At 53.1% G+C, this 19,609-nt stretch overlaps 1 protein-coding gene across 1 annotated transcript; it reads right to left on the bottom strand.

Moving 5' to 3' along the window:
• Positions 1 to 3,744: 3,744 nt before the first annotated feature.
• LOC131571802 (upstream stimulatory factor 2-like) lies at positions 3,745 to 18,084 on the bottom strand (the record flags this gene model as incomplete). The annotated part of the gene is given in 11 exon segments (XM_058824572.1): positions 3,745 to 3,943; positions 5,220 to 5,348; positions 6,894 to 6,988; positions 8,637 to 8,695; positions 9,884 to 9,998; positions 10,820 to 10,871; positions 10,873 to 10,956; positions 12,874 to 12,972; positions 13,712 to 13,836; positions 16,282 to 16,328; positions 18,028 to 18,084. Coding segments are annotated over 11 exon segments (952 nt in total), but the record flags the coding sequence as incomplete, so codon positions are not given.
• Positions 18,085 to 19,609: the final 1,525 nt, after the last annotated feature.

The raw sequence follows: 19,609 nt of genomic DNA, 5'->3' as shown, positions 1-19,609 counted from the left end.
GGGGGAACACGAAGGTGGCCTTGGGGACATCGGGGACATTGGGGGGACATCAGGGATGGCACGGGGACATCGGGGACAGCGAGGGGACATTGAGAGGGGACAGCCCGCGGGGGGACACGCGCACGGTGGCCTTGGGGACATCGGGGACAATGAGGGGACATTGGGGACAATGAAGGGACATCGGGAGGGGACACGCGGTGGCCTTGGGGACATCGGGGACAATGAGGGGACATCGGAGACATCGGGGACACCGAGGGGACACCGGGGATGGCACGGGGACATTGGGCAGGGGGGGACACGCGCGGTGGCCTTGGGGACAGCGGGGACACGCGGTGGCCTCGGGGGCGGTGGCAGCGGTGGCGCCGCGCGGTGGCCTTGGGGTGGCACCGGCGGGGACAGGGGGGTGGCACCGATGGGGACGGGATGGTGACACCGATGGGGACAGCAATGTGACAGGGGGGTGACACTGATGTGACAGGGATGGTGGCACTGATGGTGGCACCGATGTGACAGGGGTGTGACACCGATGTGACACCGATGGTGGCACCGATGTGACAGGGATGGTGGCACCGATGTGGCACCGGTGGTGGCACCAAAGTGGCACCGATGTGACAGGGGTGGTGGCACCGATGTGACAGGGATGTGACAGGGGTGGTGGCACCGATGTGACACCGGTGGTGGCACCAAAGTGGCACCGATGTGACAGGGGTGGTGGCACCGATGTGACACCGGTGGTGGCACTGATGGTGGCACCGATGTGACAGGGATGTGACAGGGGTGGTGGCACTGATGTGACAGGGGTGGTGGCACTGATGGTGGCACCGATGTGACAGGGGTGGTGGCACCGATGTGACAGGGATGGTGGCACCGATGTGGCACCGGTGGTGGCACCAAAGTGGCACCGATGTGACAGGGATGTGACAGGGGTGGTGGCACCGATGTGGCAGGGGTGGTGGCACTGATGGTGGCACCGATGTGACAGGGGTGGTGGCTCCGATGTGACAGGGGTGGTGGCACCGATGTGGCACCGGTGGTGGCAGTGACGGTGATGGGGACAGGGAGGGGACACAGGGACAGGATGGGGACAGGATGGGACAGAAATGGGGACACAGGGACGAGGTGGAGGACAGGGGACACAAATGGGGACAGGGACGAGCGACAGCGATGGGGACAGCGGGGGGGTGGCCCTGTCCCCAAGGGGGTGGCACTGGGGGATGACAATGACATGGGGGGGTGACAATGTCCCCAAGGGGGTGACAATGTCCCCAAAGGGGTGACAATGACATGGGGGGGGGTGACAATGTCCCCAAGGGGGTGACACTGGGGGGTGACAATGTCCCCAAGGGGATGACAATGACATGGGGGGGTGGCCCTGTCCCCAAAGGGATGACAATGTCCCCAAGGGGGTGGCACTGGGGCTGGCCCTGTCCCCAAAGGGGTGACAATGTCCCCAGGGGGGTGACAATGACATGGGGGGGGGATGACAATGTCCCCAAGGGGGTGGCACTGGGGGGTGGCCCTGTCCCCAAGGGGGTGACAATGACATGGGGGGGGTGGCCCTGGGGGTGGCCCTGTCCCGACGCTGTCCCCAGGGTGGTGGCCCCGTCCCCACGGGGGGGTGGCAGCGCTGGCGCCGCGCTGTCGCCGCTGACGGTGACAATTGCGACACTTCGGGGGTGGCCCCGCCCCTCCCCCTCCCCCTCCCCCAACATCCCCAAAATTCCCCAAATTTTGGGTTTTTTCCCCTTTTTTTCCCCGCTTTTTTCCGTTTTTTTTTGTTTTATTTCTTTTTTTGGGGCTTTTCCCCCTCCTCTCCAAACATCCCCAAAATTCCCCAAATTTGGGGTTTTTTCCCTTTTTTTTCCCGCTTTTTTTTGGGGCTTTTTTGGGTTTTTTTTGTTTGTTGGTTTTTGTTTTATTTCGTTTTTTGGGGTTTTCCCCTCCTCCCCAAACATCCCCAAAATTCCGCAAATTTGGGTTTTTCTCCCTTTTTTCCCCGCTTTTTTTGGGGCTTTTTTGGTTTTTTTTTGTTTGTTGGTTTTTGTTTTATTTCGGTTTTTTTGGGTTTTCCCCTCCTCCCCCAACATCCCCAAAATTCCCCAAATTTGGTGGTTTTTTCCCTTTTTTTCCCCACTTTTTTCCGTTTTTTTTTTTGTTTTATTTCGTTTTATTTGGGTTTTCCCCTCCTCCCCAAACATCCCCAAAATTCCCCAAATTTGGGGTTTTTTTCCCTTTTTTTCCCCGCTTTTTTCCGTTTTTTTTTGTTTTATTTCGTTTTTTTTTGGGTTTTCCCCTCCTCCCCAAACATCCCCAAAATTCCCCAAATTTGGGTGTTTTTCCCCCTTTTTTTCACCACGTTTTTCCGTTTTTTTTTTGGTTTTATTTCGGTTTTTTTTGGGTTTCCCCCTCCTCCCCCAACATCCCCAAAAATCCCCAAATTTGGGTTTTTTTCCATTTTTTTCCCCGCTTTTTTCCGGTTTTTTTTTGTTTTATTTCGTTTTATTTGGGTTTTCCCCTCCTCCCCCAACATCCCCAAAATTCCCCAAATTTGGGGTTTTTTTTCCTTTTTTTCCCCGCTTTTTTCCTTTTTTTTTGGTTTTATTTCGGTTTTTTTTTTGGGTTTCCCCCTCCTCCCCCAACATCCCCAAAATTCCCCAAATTTGGGTGTTTTTCCCCCGTTTTTTCACCACGTTTTTCCGTTTTTTTTTTGGTTTTATTTCGGTTTTTTTTGGGTTTCCCCCTCCTCCCCCAACATCCCCAAAATTCCCCAAATTTGGTTTTTTTCCCCTTTTTTTTCCGCTTTTTTTCCGTTTTTTTTTGTTTTGGTTTTATTTTGGTTTTTTTTTGGGTTTTCCCCTCCTCCCCAAACATCCCCAAAATTCCCCAAATTTGGGGTTTTTCCCTTTTTCCCCACTTTTTTCCATTTTTTTTGGTTTTATTTCATTTTTTTTGGCGTTTCCCCCTCCTCCCCCATCCCTCCCCAAACAACCAAAACCTCCCCAAATTTTGGGGTTTTTCCCCCTTTTTTTCCCACTTTTTTTTTGGTTTTTTTTTGTTTTTTTTTTCGTTTTTTTTTTGCATTTTTCCCCCCTCCCCAAACAACCCAAAATCCCCCAAATTTTTGGGATTTTCTCCATTTCCCATTTCTCCATTTCCCCCCCTTTTTTTGTTGCTGTTTTCTTTTTTTTTTTTCCTTTTTTTTCTCCTTTGTTTTCTTGGTTTTTTTCCCCTCCCCAAACAACCCCAAAATCCCCCAAATTTCGGAAATTTTCTCCTTTTTCCCCCACTTTTTTGTTTTTCTTTTTCCCCTTCCCCAAACAACCCCAAATCCCCCAAATTTCGGAGATTTTCTCCATTCCCCCCCATTTTTTTGTCTTTTTTTGTTGTTCTAGTTTGTATTTTTTTCTTTTCTTTTTTTTTCCTTTTTCCTTTCCCTTTCCCCCTCCCCAAACCCCCCCCAAAATATTTTTTTTTTAAATTTTTTTTCTCTTTTTCCCCCATTTTTTGTTTTTCTTTTTCCCCCTCCCCAAACAACCCCAAATCCCCCAAATTTCGGAGATTTTCTCCATTCCCCCCATTTTTTTTGTCTTTTTTTGTTGTTCTACTTTGGATTTTTTTTCTTTTTTTTTTTTCCTTTTCCCTTTTCCTTTTTTTCCCCCCCCTCCCCAACCCCCCCCAAAATTTTATTTAATTTTTTTCAATTTTTTTTCTCTTTTTTCCCCATTTTTTTGTTCTTTTCCCCTCCCTCGGCCGCTCCCAGCTGCCCACAATTAACGAGCCGACGAAGGAAGGACCGGATTAATTAATTACAATCGGGGTAATTACAAACCGAGGGGGTGGGGGAGGGGCGGGGTCACGGCGGGGTCGCCTCGGGGGTCCCGTCCAGGCCCCGCTGCCGCAGCTGCGCCCCCAGAGCGGCGTTCTCGCTCCGCAGCTCCTCCAGCTGCCCGAAAACACCAAAAACACCCAAAATTCACCCAAAATTCACCCAAAATCACCCAAAATCACCCAAAATTCACCCAAAATCACCCAAAATTCACCCAAAAACACCCAAAATTCACCCAAAATCACCCAAAAACACCCAAAATTCACCCAAAATCACCCAAAATTCACCCAAAAACACCCAAAATCACCCAAAATTCACCCAAAATCACCCAAAACCACCCAAAATTCACCCAAAATTCACCCAAAATCACCCAAAAACACCCAAAATTCACCCAAAAACACCCAAAATCACCCAAAATTCACCCAAAAACACCCAAAATTCACCCAAAACCACCCAAAATTCACCCAAAAACACCCAAAATTCACCCAAATTCACCCAAAATTCACCCAAAATTCCCTTTTTCCCCCCAGTGTTTCACCCCAGCGCGGCGTTCTCGCTCCGCAGCTCCTCCAGCTGCCCGAAAACACCAAAAACACCCAAAATTCACCCAAAAACACCCAAAATCACCCAAAAATCACCCAAAACCACACAAAATCACCCAAAATTCACCCAAAAACACCCAAAATTCACCAAAATTCACCCAAAATTCACCCAAAACCACCCAAAATTCACCCAAAAACACCCAAAATCACCAAAAATTCACCCAAAATTCACCCCAAATTCACAGTTCTGGGCACCCCCGACACCAAATCCCCCAAATCCCATTTCAGCCCCAACATTTCCCCCTTTTTCCCCCAAGGTTTGAACCCAAAATTCACATTTTTCCCCCCAAAATCCCCCTTTTTTCAGCCCCTTTTTCCCCCCACAATTTTCAGCCCGAAATTCCCTTTCCCCCCCCCCAATTTCTGCAATTTTTCACCCCAAAATTTTCACCCCAAATCCCCATTTTTAGCCCCTTTTTCCCCCCGCAATTTTCAGCCCAAAATCCCCCCAAACTCCCCCATTTTCCCCTCAAAATCCCCAAATTCCCCCAAATTTCCCAAATTTTCCCCCAAAATTCCCCCCCAAATCCCCTCCCCATTTTTTATCAATGACCCCCTCCCCATTTTTTATCAATGAACCCCCGTGGGAACCCCGCGCTCAGCAGGGGCGTGCCCACACCCATATAAGGACAAAGCCCCGCCCACAGTGGGCGTGCCCCCCATTGATGCCGCTCCCGCCGCCATTTCCGGGCCGATTTTCGCGGCGATTTTTGGGGCGATTTTGGCGGCGATTTTTGGGGCGATTTCGGGGCTTTTCGGGGCGGGGCCATGTCGCGACAGGCCGGGCGCACCTGCTGTCGCAATAGGTCGTTGTCCATCTGCAGGCGCTCGGCCTCTTTGAAGGTTTCCTGCAGGCGTTGGTTGCTCTGGCGCAGCTCCCGCACGTAATCGCAGGCCTTGGACAGGATCCCGCCCTTGCTCTGCGCGACCCCCGACCCAAATTAAACTCGGGACCCCCAAAATTCACCTGAGACCCCCCAAAATTATCCCGGGTTACCTAAAGTTATCCTGGGACCCGTAAAATTAACGTGGGACCCCTCAAAAATCGACCTGGGATCGCCCAAAATCCACCTGGGAGCCCCAAAATTCATCCGAGACCCCGACCCAAATTAAACTCGGGACCCCCAAAATTCACCCGAGACCACCCAAAATTATCCCGGGTTACCTAAAATTATCCTGGGACCCCCTCACAAATCGACCTGGGATCGCCCAAAATTAAACTGGGACCGCCAAAATCCGCCTGGAACCCCCCAAAATTCCCATGAGCTCCCAAATGTGCCCCAAAATGCCCTGAATTCCCCCCAAATGCCCGAGATTTCCCCCCAAATCCCAAAACACCCCCCAATATCCCCAAATTCCCCCTGAAATCCCCCAAAATCCCCAAATCTCCACCTCAGACCCCCCAAAATCTCAAATTTCCCCCAAACGTCCCAAAAAATCCCCCCATTTTCATCTCATATCCCCTCAAAATCCCAAGTTTGCTCTCAAAATCCCAAATCGCCCCAAATTCCCCCCGAAATCCCCCGAAATTCCCACATTCTCCCCCAAATCTCCCCGAATTGCCCCCCAACATCCCCAAAAATTCCCGAATTTTCCCCAGCTCCCCCCAAATTCCCAAATTTTCCCCAAATTGCCCCCAAAATCCCCAAATTTTCCCCAAATCCCCCCAAATTCCCAAACTTTCCCCAAATTCCCCCCAAATTTTCCCCCCAAAATTCCCAAATTTTCCCCCAAATCTCTCCTATTTCACCCCAAATTTCCCCCCAAAATTCCCAATTTTTCCCCTAATTCCCCTATTTCACCCCAAATTTCCCCCAAAATTCCCAAATTTTTCCCCAAATCTCCCCTATTTCACCCCAAATTTCCCCCCAAAATTCCCAAATTTTTCCTCAAATCTCCCCTATTTCACCCCAAATTTCCCCCCAAAATTCCCAAATTTTTCCCCAAATTTCCCCCCAAATTTTCCCAAATTTTTCCCCAAAATTCCAAATTTTTCCCCAAATTTCCCCCCAAAATTCCCAATTTTCCCCCAAATTTCCCCGATTTTCCCCCAAATTTCCCCCCAAAATTCCCAAATTTTTCCCCAAATCTCCCCTATTTCCCCCCAAATTTCCCCCCAAAATTCCCAAATTTTCCCCCAAATCTCTCCTATTTCACCCCAAATTTCCCCCAAAATTCCAAATTTTTCCCCAAATTCCCCTATTTCACCCCAAATTTCCCCCAAAATTACAAATTTTTTCCCAAATTCCCCTATTTCACCCCAAATCTCCCCCCAAAATTCCCAAATTTTTCCCCAAATTTCCCCCCAAATTTTCCCAAATTTTTCCCCAAATCTCCCCTATTTTCCCCCAAATTTCCCCCCAAATCCCCACTTTTCCCCCCAAATTCCCCAAAAATCGCCATTTTTTCCCCAAATTTCCCCGATTTTCCCCAAACCAACGGAATTTGCCCCAATTCCCGCTCACCGCGCCGGATTTGCCGCCGTCGGCGCCGCACTCGGGGATGATCTTGGAGAGCTGCACGATCCAATTGTTGATCTTGTCCCGGCGGCGCCGCTCCACTGCGGGATCGGGGCAAAAAACGGGGAAATTGGGAAAAATGGGCAAAAGTGGGGAAAAAATTGGGGACAAAATTTAAAAAAAATTGGGTGAAAATCGGGTGAGAAACGGCCGAGAAATGGGGGAAAACGGGGGGGAATTGGGGAGAAATTGGGGGGAAAATGGGGAAATTGGGTGAAAATTGGGTGAGAAATGGCCGAGAAATGGGGTAAAATGGGGGGAAATTGGGGGAAATTGGGGGAAATTGGGGAAAATGGGAAAAAATGGGGGAAAATGGGGAAAAAATGGGGAAAAATGTAAAAAAAAAAATTGGGTGAAAATTGGGTGAGAAACGGCTGAGAAATGGGGGAAATTGGGGGAAAATGGGAAAAATGGGGAAAAATTTAAGAAAATTGGGTGAAAATTGGGTGAGAAGTGGCAGAGAAATGGGGGAAATTGGGGGAAATTGGGGAAAATGGGAAAAATGGGGAAAAAATGGGGAAAAATTTAAAAAATTGGGTGAAAATCGGGTGAGAAATGGCCGAGAAATGGGGAAATTGGGGGGGAAATGGGAAAAATGGGGAAAATTTAAAAAATTGGGTGAAAATTGGGTGAGAAAGGGCCGAGAAATGGGGGAAAACGGGGGGGAATTGGGGAGAAATTGGGGGGAAAATTAAAAAATTGGGTGAAAATTGGGTGAGAAATGGCCGAGAAATGGGGTAAAATGGGGGGAAATTGGGGGAAATTGGGGAAAATGGGAAAAAATGGGGGAAAATGGGGAAAAAATGGGGAAAAATGTAAAAAAAAAAATTGGGTGAAAATTGGGTGAGAAACGGCTGAGAAATGGGGGAAATTGGGGGAAAATGGGAAAAATGGGGAAAAATTTAAGAAAATTGGGTGAAAATTGGGTGAGAAGTGGCAGAGAAATGGGGGAAATTGGGGGAAATTGGGGAAAATGGGAAAAATGGGGAAAAAATGGGGAAAAATTTAAAAAATTGGGTGAAAATCGGGTGAGAAATGGCCGAGAAATGGGGAAATTGGGGGGAAATGGGAAAAATGGGGAAAATTAAAAAAATTGGGTGAAAATTGGGTGAGAAAGGGCCGAGAAATGGGGAAAAACGAGGGGAAAGTGGACAAAAAAGAGCGAAAAAGTTGAGCAAAGAATGGCCAAGAAACGGGAAAAAATGGGGGAAATTAGGGAAATTGGAGAAAATGAGGAAAAAATTTAAAAAATGGGTGAGAATTGGGTGAGAAATGACCGAAAAATGGGGGAAAATTGGGGAAAATTTGGGAAAAAATAGGGGAAATTGGGGAGAAAATGGGGAAAAATGAAGGAAATGAGGGAAAAAATTGGGGGAAAATTGGGGAAAATTGGGAGAAAATGGGGGAAAAATGGGAGAAAAGGGGGAAATTGAAAGAAATTGGGGAGAAAAGGGGGAAATTGGGGGAAAATGGGGGGAAATTGGGGAAAATTGGGAAAAAATGGGGGAAATTGGGGAGAAAATGGGAAAAAATGAAGGAAATGAGGGAAAAAATTGGGGAAAATTGGGGGAAAAATGGGGGGAAAATGGGGGAAAAGGGGGAAATTGAACAAAATCGGGGGAAATTGAAAGAAATTGGGGGAGTTTGGGGGAAATTGGGGGAGTTTGGGGTCCCCCGGTGCCCCCTCACCCTCGTTGTGCTGCGCCCGCCGTCGCTCGTCCCGCGGCACCCGCGGCCCCTCCGCCTTCCTGGGGCACAGGTGGGCACAGGTGGGCACAGGTGGGCACAGGTGAGGCCCTGAAGGCCCCCAGGTGTGCCCAGAGGTGCCCACGTATCGCCCAGATGTGCCCAAGCGCCCCCAGGTGTGCCCGGGTACCCCCAAACGTCCCTCAGGTGCGCCCAGGTGTGTGCCAGGTGCACCCAGGTGTGTGCCAGGGCTGCCCAAATGCCCCCAGGTGTGCCCAGGTGTGTCCCAGGTGTGCCCAGGTACGCCCAAATGTCCCCCAGGTGCACCCAGGTGTGCCCAGAGGTGCCCACGTATCCCCCAGATGTGCTCAAGCGCCCCCAGGTGTGCCCGGGTACCCCCAAATGTCCCCCAGGTGTGCCCAGGTGTGTGCCAGGGGTGCCCAGGTGCGTGCCAGGTGTGCCCAAATGTCCCCCAGGTGCACCCAGGTGCGCCCAGGTGTGCCCACGTATCGCCCAGATGTGCCCAAGCGCCCCCAGGTGTGCCCGGGTACCCCCAAACGTCCCTCAGGTGCGCCCAGGTGTGTGCCAGGTGTGCCCAGGTGTGTGCCAGGTGTGCCCAGGTGTGTCCCAGGTGCACCCAGGTGCACCCAGGTGTGCCCACGTATCCCCCAGATGTGCTCAAGTGCCCCCAGGTGTGCCCGGGTACCCCCAAATGTCCCCCAGGTGCACCCAGGTGTGTGCCAGGGGTGCCCAAATACCCCCAGGTGTGCCCAGGAGCCCCCCAGGTGCGCCCAGGTGTGTCCCAGGGGTGCCCAGGCGCCCCCCAAATGCCCCCAGATGAGGGAATCCCACCCCAGGTGTGCCCAGGTGCTCCCCCAGTACACCCAGGTGTGCGCCCAGGTGAGGAAATGCCACCCCAGGTGTGCCCAGGTGTGCCCAGGTGTGCCCAAACCCCCAATTTTCCCTTCAAAAACCCCAAATTTCCACCCAATTTCCACCCAATTTTCGCCATTTTTGTGCCCCCAGGTGTGCCCAGGTGTGCCCAGGTGTGCCCAAACCCTCCCCAGGTGCGCCCAGGTAACCCCTGTGCCCAAACCCCCCAAAATCTCCATTTTTCACCCCAATTTCACCCCGTTTTTTCCATGTATCCCCTCCCAGCTGTGCCCAGCTGTGCCCAGGTGTGCCCAGGTGTGCCCAGGTGCCCCCCAGCTGTGCCCAGATTCCCAATTTTCCCCCCGGCTGTCACTCACGGTGAGTAGGCGTGGCCGGGGCCGTGGGGGGCGGGGCCGTGGGGGGCGTGGCCTCGCGTGGCCCCGCCCCCCGCCTGCAGCAGGTCCGGAGGTGACATCATCACATAGAACTGCCCTGGGGGAGGGGACAGGTGAGACCGCGGGCACAGCTGGCACAGCTGGCACACCTGGGCACACCTGGGGGCACCCCCGGGACAGAGGAACCCGCCCCAGGTGTGCCCAGGTGTGCCAGGTGTGCCAGGTGTGCCCAGGTGTGCCCCAGGTGCCCCCAGGTGTGCCCCAGGTGCCCCCAGGTGTGCCAGGTGTGCCCGGGTGTGGGGTTTGTGCCACCCAGGTGTGCCCAGGTGCCCCCAGTTGTGCCCAGGTGTGCCCAGGTGTGGGGTTTGTGCCACCCAGGTGTGCCCAGGTGTGCCCAGGTGTGCCCAGGTGTGGGGTTTGTGCCTCCCAGGTGTGCCCAGGTGTGCCCCAAGGTGCCCAGGGGTGACATTCCCAACCCCAGGTGTGCCCAGGTGTCACACAATACCCCTGCGCGTGCCCAGGTACCCCCCAGGTGCCTCCCAGGTGTGCCCAGGTGTGCCCAGGTATGATGTGCCCATGCCCAAGTGTGCCCCAGGTGTGCCCAGGTGTGGTTTCCTCCCATCCAGGTGTGCCCAGCTGCCCCCAGGTGTGCCCAGGTGTGCCCAAATTCCCAATTTCCCCTCCAAACACCTCAAATTTCCATCCATTTTCACCCAATTTTCGCCGTTTTCCCCCATTTTTGTGCCCCCAGGTGCGCCCAGGTGCGCCCAGGTGTGCCCAGGTGCCCCCAGGTGTGCCCAGGTGCCCCCAAAACCCCCAAATTTTCACCGATTTTCCCCCAATTTTCGCCGTTTCCCCCCATTTCCGCGCCCGGCCAGGTGTGCCCGGCCAGGTGTGCCCAGGTGTGCCCGGCGTTACCTGCGGCGGGTGCCAGGCTGCCGTCGGGCTGCAGCAGGGTCCCCTCCCCCCCCCCAGGGGGGTCTCTCGGCCCCGCCCTCGCTGCCCGGGCTGGCCCCGCCCCCGGCGCCGCCGTTGCTGAAGGGGCCCTGCAGCACCTGGGGGGAGGGGCGGGGACAGGTGAGGGGGCGGGGCCGGGAGGGAGAACCCACCTGGAAACACCTGAGATCCCACCTGGAACCACCTGAGATCCCAAACCCACCTGGGGAACCCAAACCCACCTGAGATCCCGCCTGGAACCACCTGAGGAACCCAAACCCACCTGGAACCACCTGAGATACCCAAACCCACCTGGGGAACCCAAACCCACCTGGGGAACCACCTGGAACCACCTGAGATACCCAAACCCACCTGAGATCCCGCCTGGAACCACCTGAGGAACCCAAACCCATCTGGAACCACCTGGAACCACCTGAGATACCCAAACCTGGAACCACCTGAGATCCCAAACCCACCTGGGGAACCCAAACCCACCTGAGATCCCACCTGGAACCACCTGAGGAACCCAAACCCACCTGGAACCACCAGAGATACCCAAACCTGGAACCACCTGAGGAACCCAAACCCACCTGAGATCCCGCCTGGAACCACCTGAGGAACCCAAACCCACCTGGAACCACCTGGAACCACCTGAGATACCCAAACCTGGAACCACCTGAGATCCCAAACCCACCTGGGGAACCCAAACCCACCTGAGATCCCGCCTGGAACCACCTGAGGAACCCAAACCCACCTGGAACCACCTGGAACCACCAGAGATACCCAAACCCACCTGAGATCCCAAACCCACCTGAGATCCCACCTGAGATCCCACCTGGAACCACCTGAGGAACCCAAACCCACCTGGGGAACCCAAACCCACCTGAGATACCCAAACCCACCTGGAACCACCTGAGATACCCAAACCTGGAACCACCTGAGATCCCAAACCCACCTGAGATCCCGCCTGGAACCACCTGAGGAACCCAAACCCACCTGGGGAACCACCTGGAACCACCTGAGATACCCAAACCCACCTGAGATCCCAAACCCACCTGAGATCCCAAACCCACCTGAGATCCCGCCTGGAACCACCTGAGGAACCCAAACCCATCTGGAACCACCTGGAACCACCTGAGATACCCAAACCCACCTGAGGAACCCAAACCCACCTGGAACCCACCTGAGATACCCAAACCCACCTGAGGAACCCAAACCCACCTGGGGAACCCAAACCCACCTGAGATACCCAAACCCACTTGGAACCACCTGAGATCCCACCTGAACCCCCCCAAACCCCACCTGGGCCCCTCCAGGTGCCCCCAAACCCCACCTGGGCCCCCCCAAACCCATCCCAGGTGTGTCCCCCCCCGCTCACCTGGGGGGTCCCCGGGACGAAGGCGCCCCCCCAAACCCCACCTGAGCCCCCCCCAAACCCGTCCCAGGTGTGTCCCCGCTCACCTGAACCCCCCCAAACCCCACCTGAGCCCCCCCAACCCCACCTGAGCCCCCCCAAACCCCCCCAGGTGTGTCCCCCCGCTCACCTGGGGGGTCCCCGGGACGAAGGTGCCCCCAAACCCCACCTGAGCCCCCCCAAACCCGTCCCAGGTGTGTCCCCGCTCACCTGAGCCCCCCCATCCCCCCCAGGTGTGTCCCCGCTCACCTGTGGGGTCCCCGGGCCGAAGGCGCTCACCAAACCCCACCTGAGCCCCCCAAACCCCACCTGAGCCCCCCCCAAACCCGTCCCAGGTGCGTCCCCGCTCACCTGAACCCCCCCAACCCCACCTGAACCCCCCCAAACCCCACCTGAGCCCCCCCAAACCCCCCCAGGTGCCCCCCAAACCTGTCCCAGGTGCGTCCCCGCTCACCTGAACCCCCCCAAACCCCACCTGAGCCCCCCCAAACCCCCCCAGGTGCCCCCCAAACCTGTCCCAGGTGCGTCCCCGCTCACCTGAACCCCCCCAAACCCCACCTGAGCCCCCCCAAACCTCACCTGAGCCCCCCCAAACCCCCCCAGGTGTGTCCCCCCCGCTCACCTGGGGGGTCCCCGGGCCGAAGGCGCTCACCACGCTGACGGCCGCGCCCTCGGGGCCGTCCAGGGCAGCCTCGGTCACCTGAACCACGCGGTACGTCACCTGGCACGGGGGGCACGATCACCTGGGCACGCCCGGGCACGCCTGGGCACCCCCAATGCACACCCGGGCACACCTGGGCGCACCTGGGCACCCCAATGCACACCTGGGTGCCCCCAAAGTACACCTGGGCACGCCTGGGCACACCTAAAGTACACCTGGGTACACCCAAACACACCTGGGCACACCTAGGTACCCCCAAACCCCACCTGGGTACCCCTAAACACACCTGGGCACACCCGGGCACACCTGGGCACACCTGAACCCCCCCCCGCAGGGCGCACCTGGGCACACCTGAGAGCACCCGGGGGCACCTGGGCACCCCAAAGCCCACCTGGGCACACCTGGAGACTCCCCAGGGTGGGGGCATGGCGGTGTCTCTGCCCCTCAGCTGTGCCCAGGTGCCCCCAGGTGTGCCCAGGGTGTGCCCAAAACCCCAAATTTCCACTGATTTTCTCCCAATTTTTGCGGCGCTTTCCCATTTTCCCCCCTCTAGGTGTGCCCAGGTGCCCCGAGGTGTGCCCAGGTGTGCCCAGGTGTGCCATATCTGCCCCCCAGGTGTACCCACGTGTGCTATAACTGTCCCCAGGTGTGCCCAGGTGTCCCCAAAACCCCAAATTTCCACCGATTTTCTCCCGGTTTTTGCGGCGTTTTCCCATTTTCCCCCCCTCCAGGTGCCCCCAGGTGCCCCCAGGTGTGCCCAGGTGTGCCCAGGTGTGCCCAGCTGTGTTCCTGTGCTCACCTGGCCGCCGTTGGCGTCGCTCCGGAAGTGGCACTGGAGCCCCTGCAGCCCCTGCAGCCCCCCCTCGGGAAACCCCGCGGGGGCACCGGGCACGGCCACGGCGCCCTCACCTGGAGGGGCCTCACCTGGGGGGGAGAACGGGCACAATGAGCCCAAAATGGCCCCAAAATGTCCCAAAGTCACCCCAGAATATCCCGAAAATGTCCCCAAAATGTCCCCAAAAATATCCCCGAAATATCCCCAAAATATCCTGAAAACGTCCCCAAAATATCCTCAAAATTACCCCAAAAATATCCTGAAAATGTCCCCAAAATGTCCCCAAAAATATCATGAAAATATCCCCAAAAAATCGCCAAAATATCCTGAAAATTACCCCAAAATCACCCCAAAAAGATCCTCAAAATGTCCTCAAAATTACCCCAAAAATATCCTCAAAATATCCCCAAAATGTCCCAAAAATATCATGAAAATATCCTCAAAATCACCCCAAAATTATCCGGAAAATCACCCCCAAAATTATCCGGAAAATCACCCCAAAAATCACCCCAAAAATATCCCCAAAATCACCCCAAAAATATCCCCAAAATATCCTCAAAATCACTCCAAAAATATAATGAAAATATCCCCAAAATTATCCTGAAAATACCCCCAAAATATCCCTAAAAGTATTCTGAAAATATCCTCAAAATATCCTGGAAATTATCCCAAAAATATTCTCAAAATATCCCCAAAATGTCCCAAAATCACCCCAAAAATATCATGAAAATATCCTCAAAATTAGCCCAAAAATAACCCCAAAATTACCCCAAAATATCCCCAAAAATATCATGAAAATATCCTCAAAATACCCCCAAAATTACCCCAAAAATATCCTGAAAATATCCCAGAAATGTCCCCAAAATTATCCCAAAATTACCCCCAAAATATCCTGAAAATTACCCCAAAATGTCCCAAAATATCCCCAAAAATATCATGAAAATATCCTCAAAGTGTCCCCCAAATTAGCCCAAAAATGTCCCAAAAATATCTCCAAAATTACCCCCAAAATATCCAAAAAATACCCTGGAAATGTCCCCAAAATTATCCTAAAATAATCCCTAAAAATATCCTGAAAATGTCCCCAAAATATCCCAAAATCACCCCAAAAATATCCTGAAAATGTCCCCAAAAATATCCTAAAAATATCCTGGAAATGTCCCCAAAATATCCCCAAAATTACCCCAAAAATATCCTCAAAATTATCTCAAAATAATCCCCAAAATATCCCAAAAAAATCCCCAAAAAATCCCCAAATTTCCCTAAAATATTCCAAAATTATCTCAAAATAATCCCCAAAATATCTCCGAAAAATCCCCAAAATTACCCCAAAAATATCCCCAAAATTATCCTAAAATAATCCCCAAAATATCTCAAAAAAATCCCAAAAAAATCCCCAAATTTCCCTAAAATATCCCAAAATATCTCAAAATAATCCCCAAAATATCCCAAAAAATCCCAAAAAATCCCCAAATTTCCCTAAAATATCCCAAAATATCTCAAAATAATCCCCAAAATATCCCAAAAAATCCCAAAAAATCCCCAAATATTCCAAACATTTCCTCACCTGGAAGGGCCTCACCTGGGAGAGAAAACGTCCAAAAATCCAAAAAGCCCCAAAATTTCAAAATTTCCCCAAAATTTCGCCCAAATCCCCAAAATCCCCCAAAATTTCAGGAATTTTCCCCCAACATTTCAAGAATTTCCCCCCAAAATTTCCCCAAATTTCCCAAAAATCCCCCAAAATTTCAACAATTCACCCCAAAATTTCAAAATTTCCCCAAAATCCCCGAAATTTCAGGAATTTGTCCCCCAAAATTTCAGGAATTTTCCCCCCAACATTTCAGGAATTTCCCCCCAAAATTTCAAAAATTTCCCAAAATCCCCCAAAATTGCAGGAATTTTCCCCACAAAATTTCCCCCAAATGCCCCAAAATTTCAACATTTCTCCCCCAAAATTTCAAGAATTTCCTCCCCAAATTTCAAGAAATTTCAGGAATTTCCCCCCCCAAAATTTCTCCAAATTTCCCCCAAATCCCCCAAAATTTTACGAATTTGCCCCCCAACATTTCAAAATTTTCCCCAAATCCCCCAAAATTTCAGGAATTTGTCCCCCAAAATTTCAAAATTTCCCCAAAATCCCCCAAAATTGCAGGAATTTGCCCCCCAACATTTCAAAATTTCCCCAAAATCCCCCAAAATTGCAGAAATTTCCCCCACAAAATTTCCCCCAAATGCCCCAAAATTTCAACATTTCTCCCCCCAAAATTTCAGGAATTTCCCCCCCAAATTTCAGAAAATTTCAGGAATTTCCCCCACAAAATTTCCCCCAAATGCCCCAAAATTTCAACATTTCTCCCCCAAAATTTCAAGAAATTTCAGGAATTTCCTCCCCCAAAATTTCAGGGATTTCCCCCCAAAATTTCCGGAATTTTCCCCCCCCAAACTTTCAAAATTTCCCTCAAATTTCCCAAAATTTCCACATTTTCCCCAAACCCCCCAAATTCTCCCCAAATTCCGGGGTCCCCCCTCACCCTCGTGCAGCTCCGCCCCCTCCTCGGCCTCCGGAACCTTCTCCTGCCTGGGGGGGGGACACAAAGTTGGGACCCCCCCCCAAATTTGGGGACCCCCCCCCCAAATTCGGGACCCCCCCCCAACAATTTTTGGGACCCCTCCCCCCCCTTTTTGGGTCCCTTTTCCCCCTTTCTGGGACCCCTCCCCAATTTTTGGGACCCCCCAAATTTCGGGACCCCCCCCCAAATTCTGGGACGCCCCCCCCAATATTTTGGGACCCCTCCCCAATTTTTGGGACCCCCCAAATTTCGGGACCCCCCCCCAAATTTTGGAGCACCCCCCAAATTTCGAGACCCCCCCCCCAAATTCTGGGACCCCCCCCCCAATATTTTGGGACCCCTCCCCAATTTTTGGGACCCCCCAAATTTCGGGACCCCCCCCCAAATTTCGGGACCCCCCCCAAATTCTGGGACCCCCCCCCAATTTTTGGGACCCCTCCCCCCTCTTTTTGGGTCCCTTTTCCCCCTTTCTGGGACCCCTCCCCAATTTTTGGGACCCCCCCAAATTTTGGGACCCCCCCCAAATTTCGGGACCCCCCCCCAAATTCTGGGACCCCCCCCCAATTTTTGGGACCCCTCCCCCCCTTTTTAGGTCCTTTTCTCCCTTTCTGGGACCCCTCCCCAAGTTTTGGGACCCCCCAAATTCCGGGACCCCCCCCCAAATTCTGGGACCCCCCCCCAATATTTTGGGACCCCTCCCCCCTCTTTTTGGGTCCCTTTTCCCCCTTTCTGGGACCCCCCCCCCAATTTTTGGGACCCCCCCAAATTTTGGGACCCCCCCCCCAAATTTTTGGGGTCTCCTCCCTCCCCCTCAATTCCCCCCTTTTGGGGACCCCCTTCCCAATTCTTGGGACCCCTCCCCAAATTTTGGGGTCTCCTTCCCCTCCCCCCCCAATTTCCCCTTTTTTGGGACCCCTCCCCCCCCAAATTTTAGGGTCCCCTCCCCCCAATTTTGGGGACCCCTCCCCCCAATTTTGGGGCCCCTTTTTCGGGACCCCCCTCCCCAAATTTGGGGTCCCTTTTCCCCTCCCCCTCCCCAAAATTCAGGCCCCCCTCCCCCTCCATTTTTGGCTTCCCCTCCCCCCATTTTGGGACCCCTCCCCCCAATTTTTGGGGTCCTTTTCCCCTCCCCCTCCCCCAATTTTGGAAATCCCCCCCCCCCATTTTAGGACCCTCCCCTCCCCAATTTTTGGGACCCCTCCCCCCAAATTCGGGTCCCTTTTCCCCTCCCCTCTCCACATTTTGGGACCCCTCCCCCCCCACATTTGGGGTCCCTCTTTCCCCTCCCCCTCCCCAATTTTGGGACCCCTCCCCCCCCCAATTTTTGGGGTCCTTTTCCCCTCCCCCTCCCCCCCCTAATTCGGGGTCCCTTTTCCCCTCCCCCTCCCCAATTTTGGGACCCCTCCCCCCCCAATTTTTGGGGTCCTTTTCCCCTCCCCCTCCCCAATTTTTGGGACCCCTCCCCCCCAAATTCGGGGTCCCTTTTCCCCTCCCCCTCTCCACATTTTGGAACCCCTCCCCCCCCCACATTTGGGGTCCCTCTTTCCCCTCCCCCTCCCCAATTTTGGGACCCCTCCCCCCCCCCAATTTTTGGGGTCCTTTTCCCCTCCCCCTCCCCCATTTCTGCCCCCCCTCCCCCTCCCCATTTTAGGACCCCCCCCCCCCAATTTTGGGGTCCCCCCTCCCCCCCTTTCCCCTCCCCCTCACCTGTGGGCGGAGCCAGCGGCCGAGTCAACATCTCCATGGGGGGGGGGGGAGGAAGCTCTGTCGCGATATTTGGGGGGGGGTGTCGCGATAGTTGAGGGGGGGGGGAGGCGCAATTTAACCCCGGGCTTCAAAAATTTTTTTAAAAAACCCCCAAAAAATTAAAATAAACCCCAAAGGATTAAAAAAAAAACAAAAAAACAAAAATTAAAATAACCCGAAAACAAATGAAAATAAACCCCGCCAAAAAGTTTAAAATAAACCCCACAAAAAAATTAAAATAAAACCCCAAAAAATTTTAAAAACCCCAAAAAAATTTTTAAAAACCCCCAAAAAATTTCAAAAAACCCCCAAAAAATTAAAAAAAAAAAAAGGAAAGAAAAAAAAACAACCCTAAAAACAAAAGGGAAAAAGGGAAACACCCCCCCAAAAAATTAAAAGGAAAATTGAGAAAAAGATCCCCCCCCCCAAAAAAAAAAAAAAAAAAAAAAATCGAAAATAATTTAAAAAAAAAATTAATTAAAAATTTAAAAAAAAAAAACAATTAAAAATTCAGGGTTGAGGGATCGGGGGAGGGGTAAAAAAAATTTTTTGGGGGTGGGGTGGGGGGGAAAAATTTTTTTTTTTTTTTTTCTTTTTTTTTTTTTTTTTTTTTTTTTTTTTTTTTTCCGCGGCGGGCCCGGTCACGGGGCCAAACAGCGGCGTCACGTGCGGCCTCCCCTCCCCCCCCCCCCCGCCCTCCCCCCTCGGCCTTCCTCCCCCTCCTCCCCTCCCCCTCCCGCTCCCCCCTCGCCGCTATCGCGACACGAGCGGCCCCTCCCCCCCCCCGCCCCCCTCGGCGGGGGCTCTGTCGCGACAGGAGCGGCGGCGGCGGCGGCGGCGGAACCGGGACCGGGCGGCGGAGAGGGGGGAGGGGAGGCAGGGAGGGAGGGGGAGGGGAGGGGGAGGGGAGGGGGGAGGGGCGGAAAGGAAGCGGAAATGGGCGGGGCTTGGAGCGGGAAGGGGGAGGAGCTTCCGGTGCGTGAGGGGGGGAGGGGCCGGAAAGGGAAACGGGGGAGGGGGGGGAGGGGGAAAATTGGGGATTTGGGGGGGGGGGGTTGGGGATTTTGGGGGAGTTTTGGGGGGGGATTTTGGGGATTTTGGGGGGTTTTTGGGAGATTTGGGGGAGATTTGGGGATTTTGGGGGGAGAATTTGGGGATTTTGGGGAGTTTTGGGGGGAAATTTGGCGATTTTGGGGGGGATCTGGGGATTTTGGGGAGTTTTGGGGGGGGATTTGGGGGATTTTGGGGGTTTTTGGGAGATTTGGGGATTTTGGGGGGAGAATTTGGGGATTTTTGGGAGTTTTGGGGAGAAAATTTGGCGATTTTGGGGGGGGATTTGGGGATTTTGGGGAGTTTTGGGGGAGGATTTTGGGGGTTTTTTGGGGAGAATTTGGGGATTTTGGGGATTTTGGGGGGAGAATTTGGGGATTTTGGGGAGTTTTGGGGGGAAATTTGGCGATTTTGGGGGGGGGATTTGGGGATTTTGGGGGGAAATTTGGCGATTTTGGGGGTTTTTGGGAGATTTGGGGGAGATTTGGGGATT

This window comes from Ammospiza caudacuta, unplaced genomic scaffold (assembly GCF_027887145.1).
Source record: "Ammospiza caudacuta isolate bAmmCau1 unplaced genomic scaffold, bAmmCau1.pri scaffold_367, whole genome shotgun sequence".
Lineage (NCBI taxonomy): Eukaryota > Metazoa > Chordata > Aves > Passeriformes > Passerellidae > Ammospiza > Ammospiza caudacuta.
The sequence above is the reverse complement of the archived record's forward strand: the minus strand, read 5'-3'. Positions and strand labels throughout refer to the sequence as shown.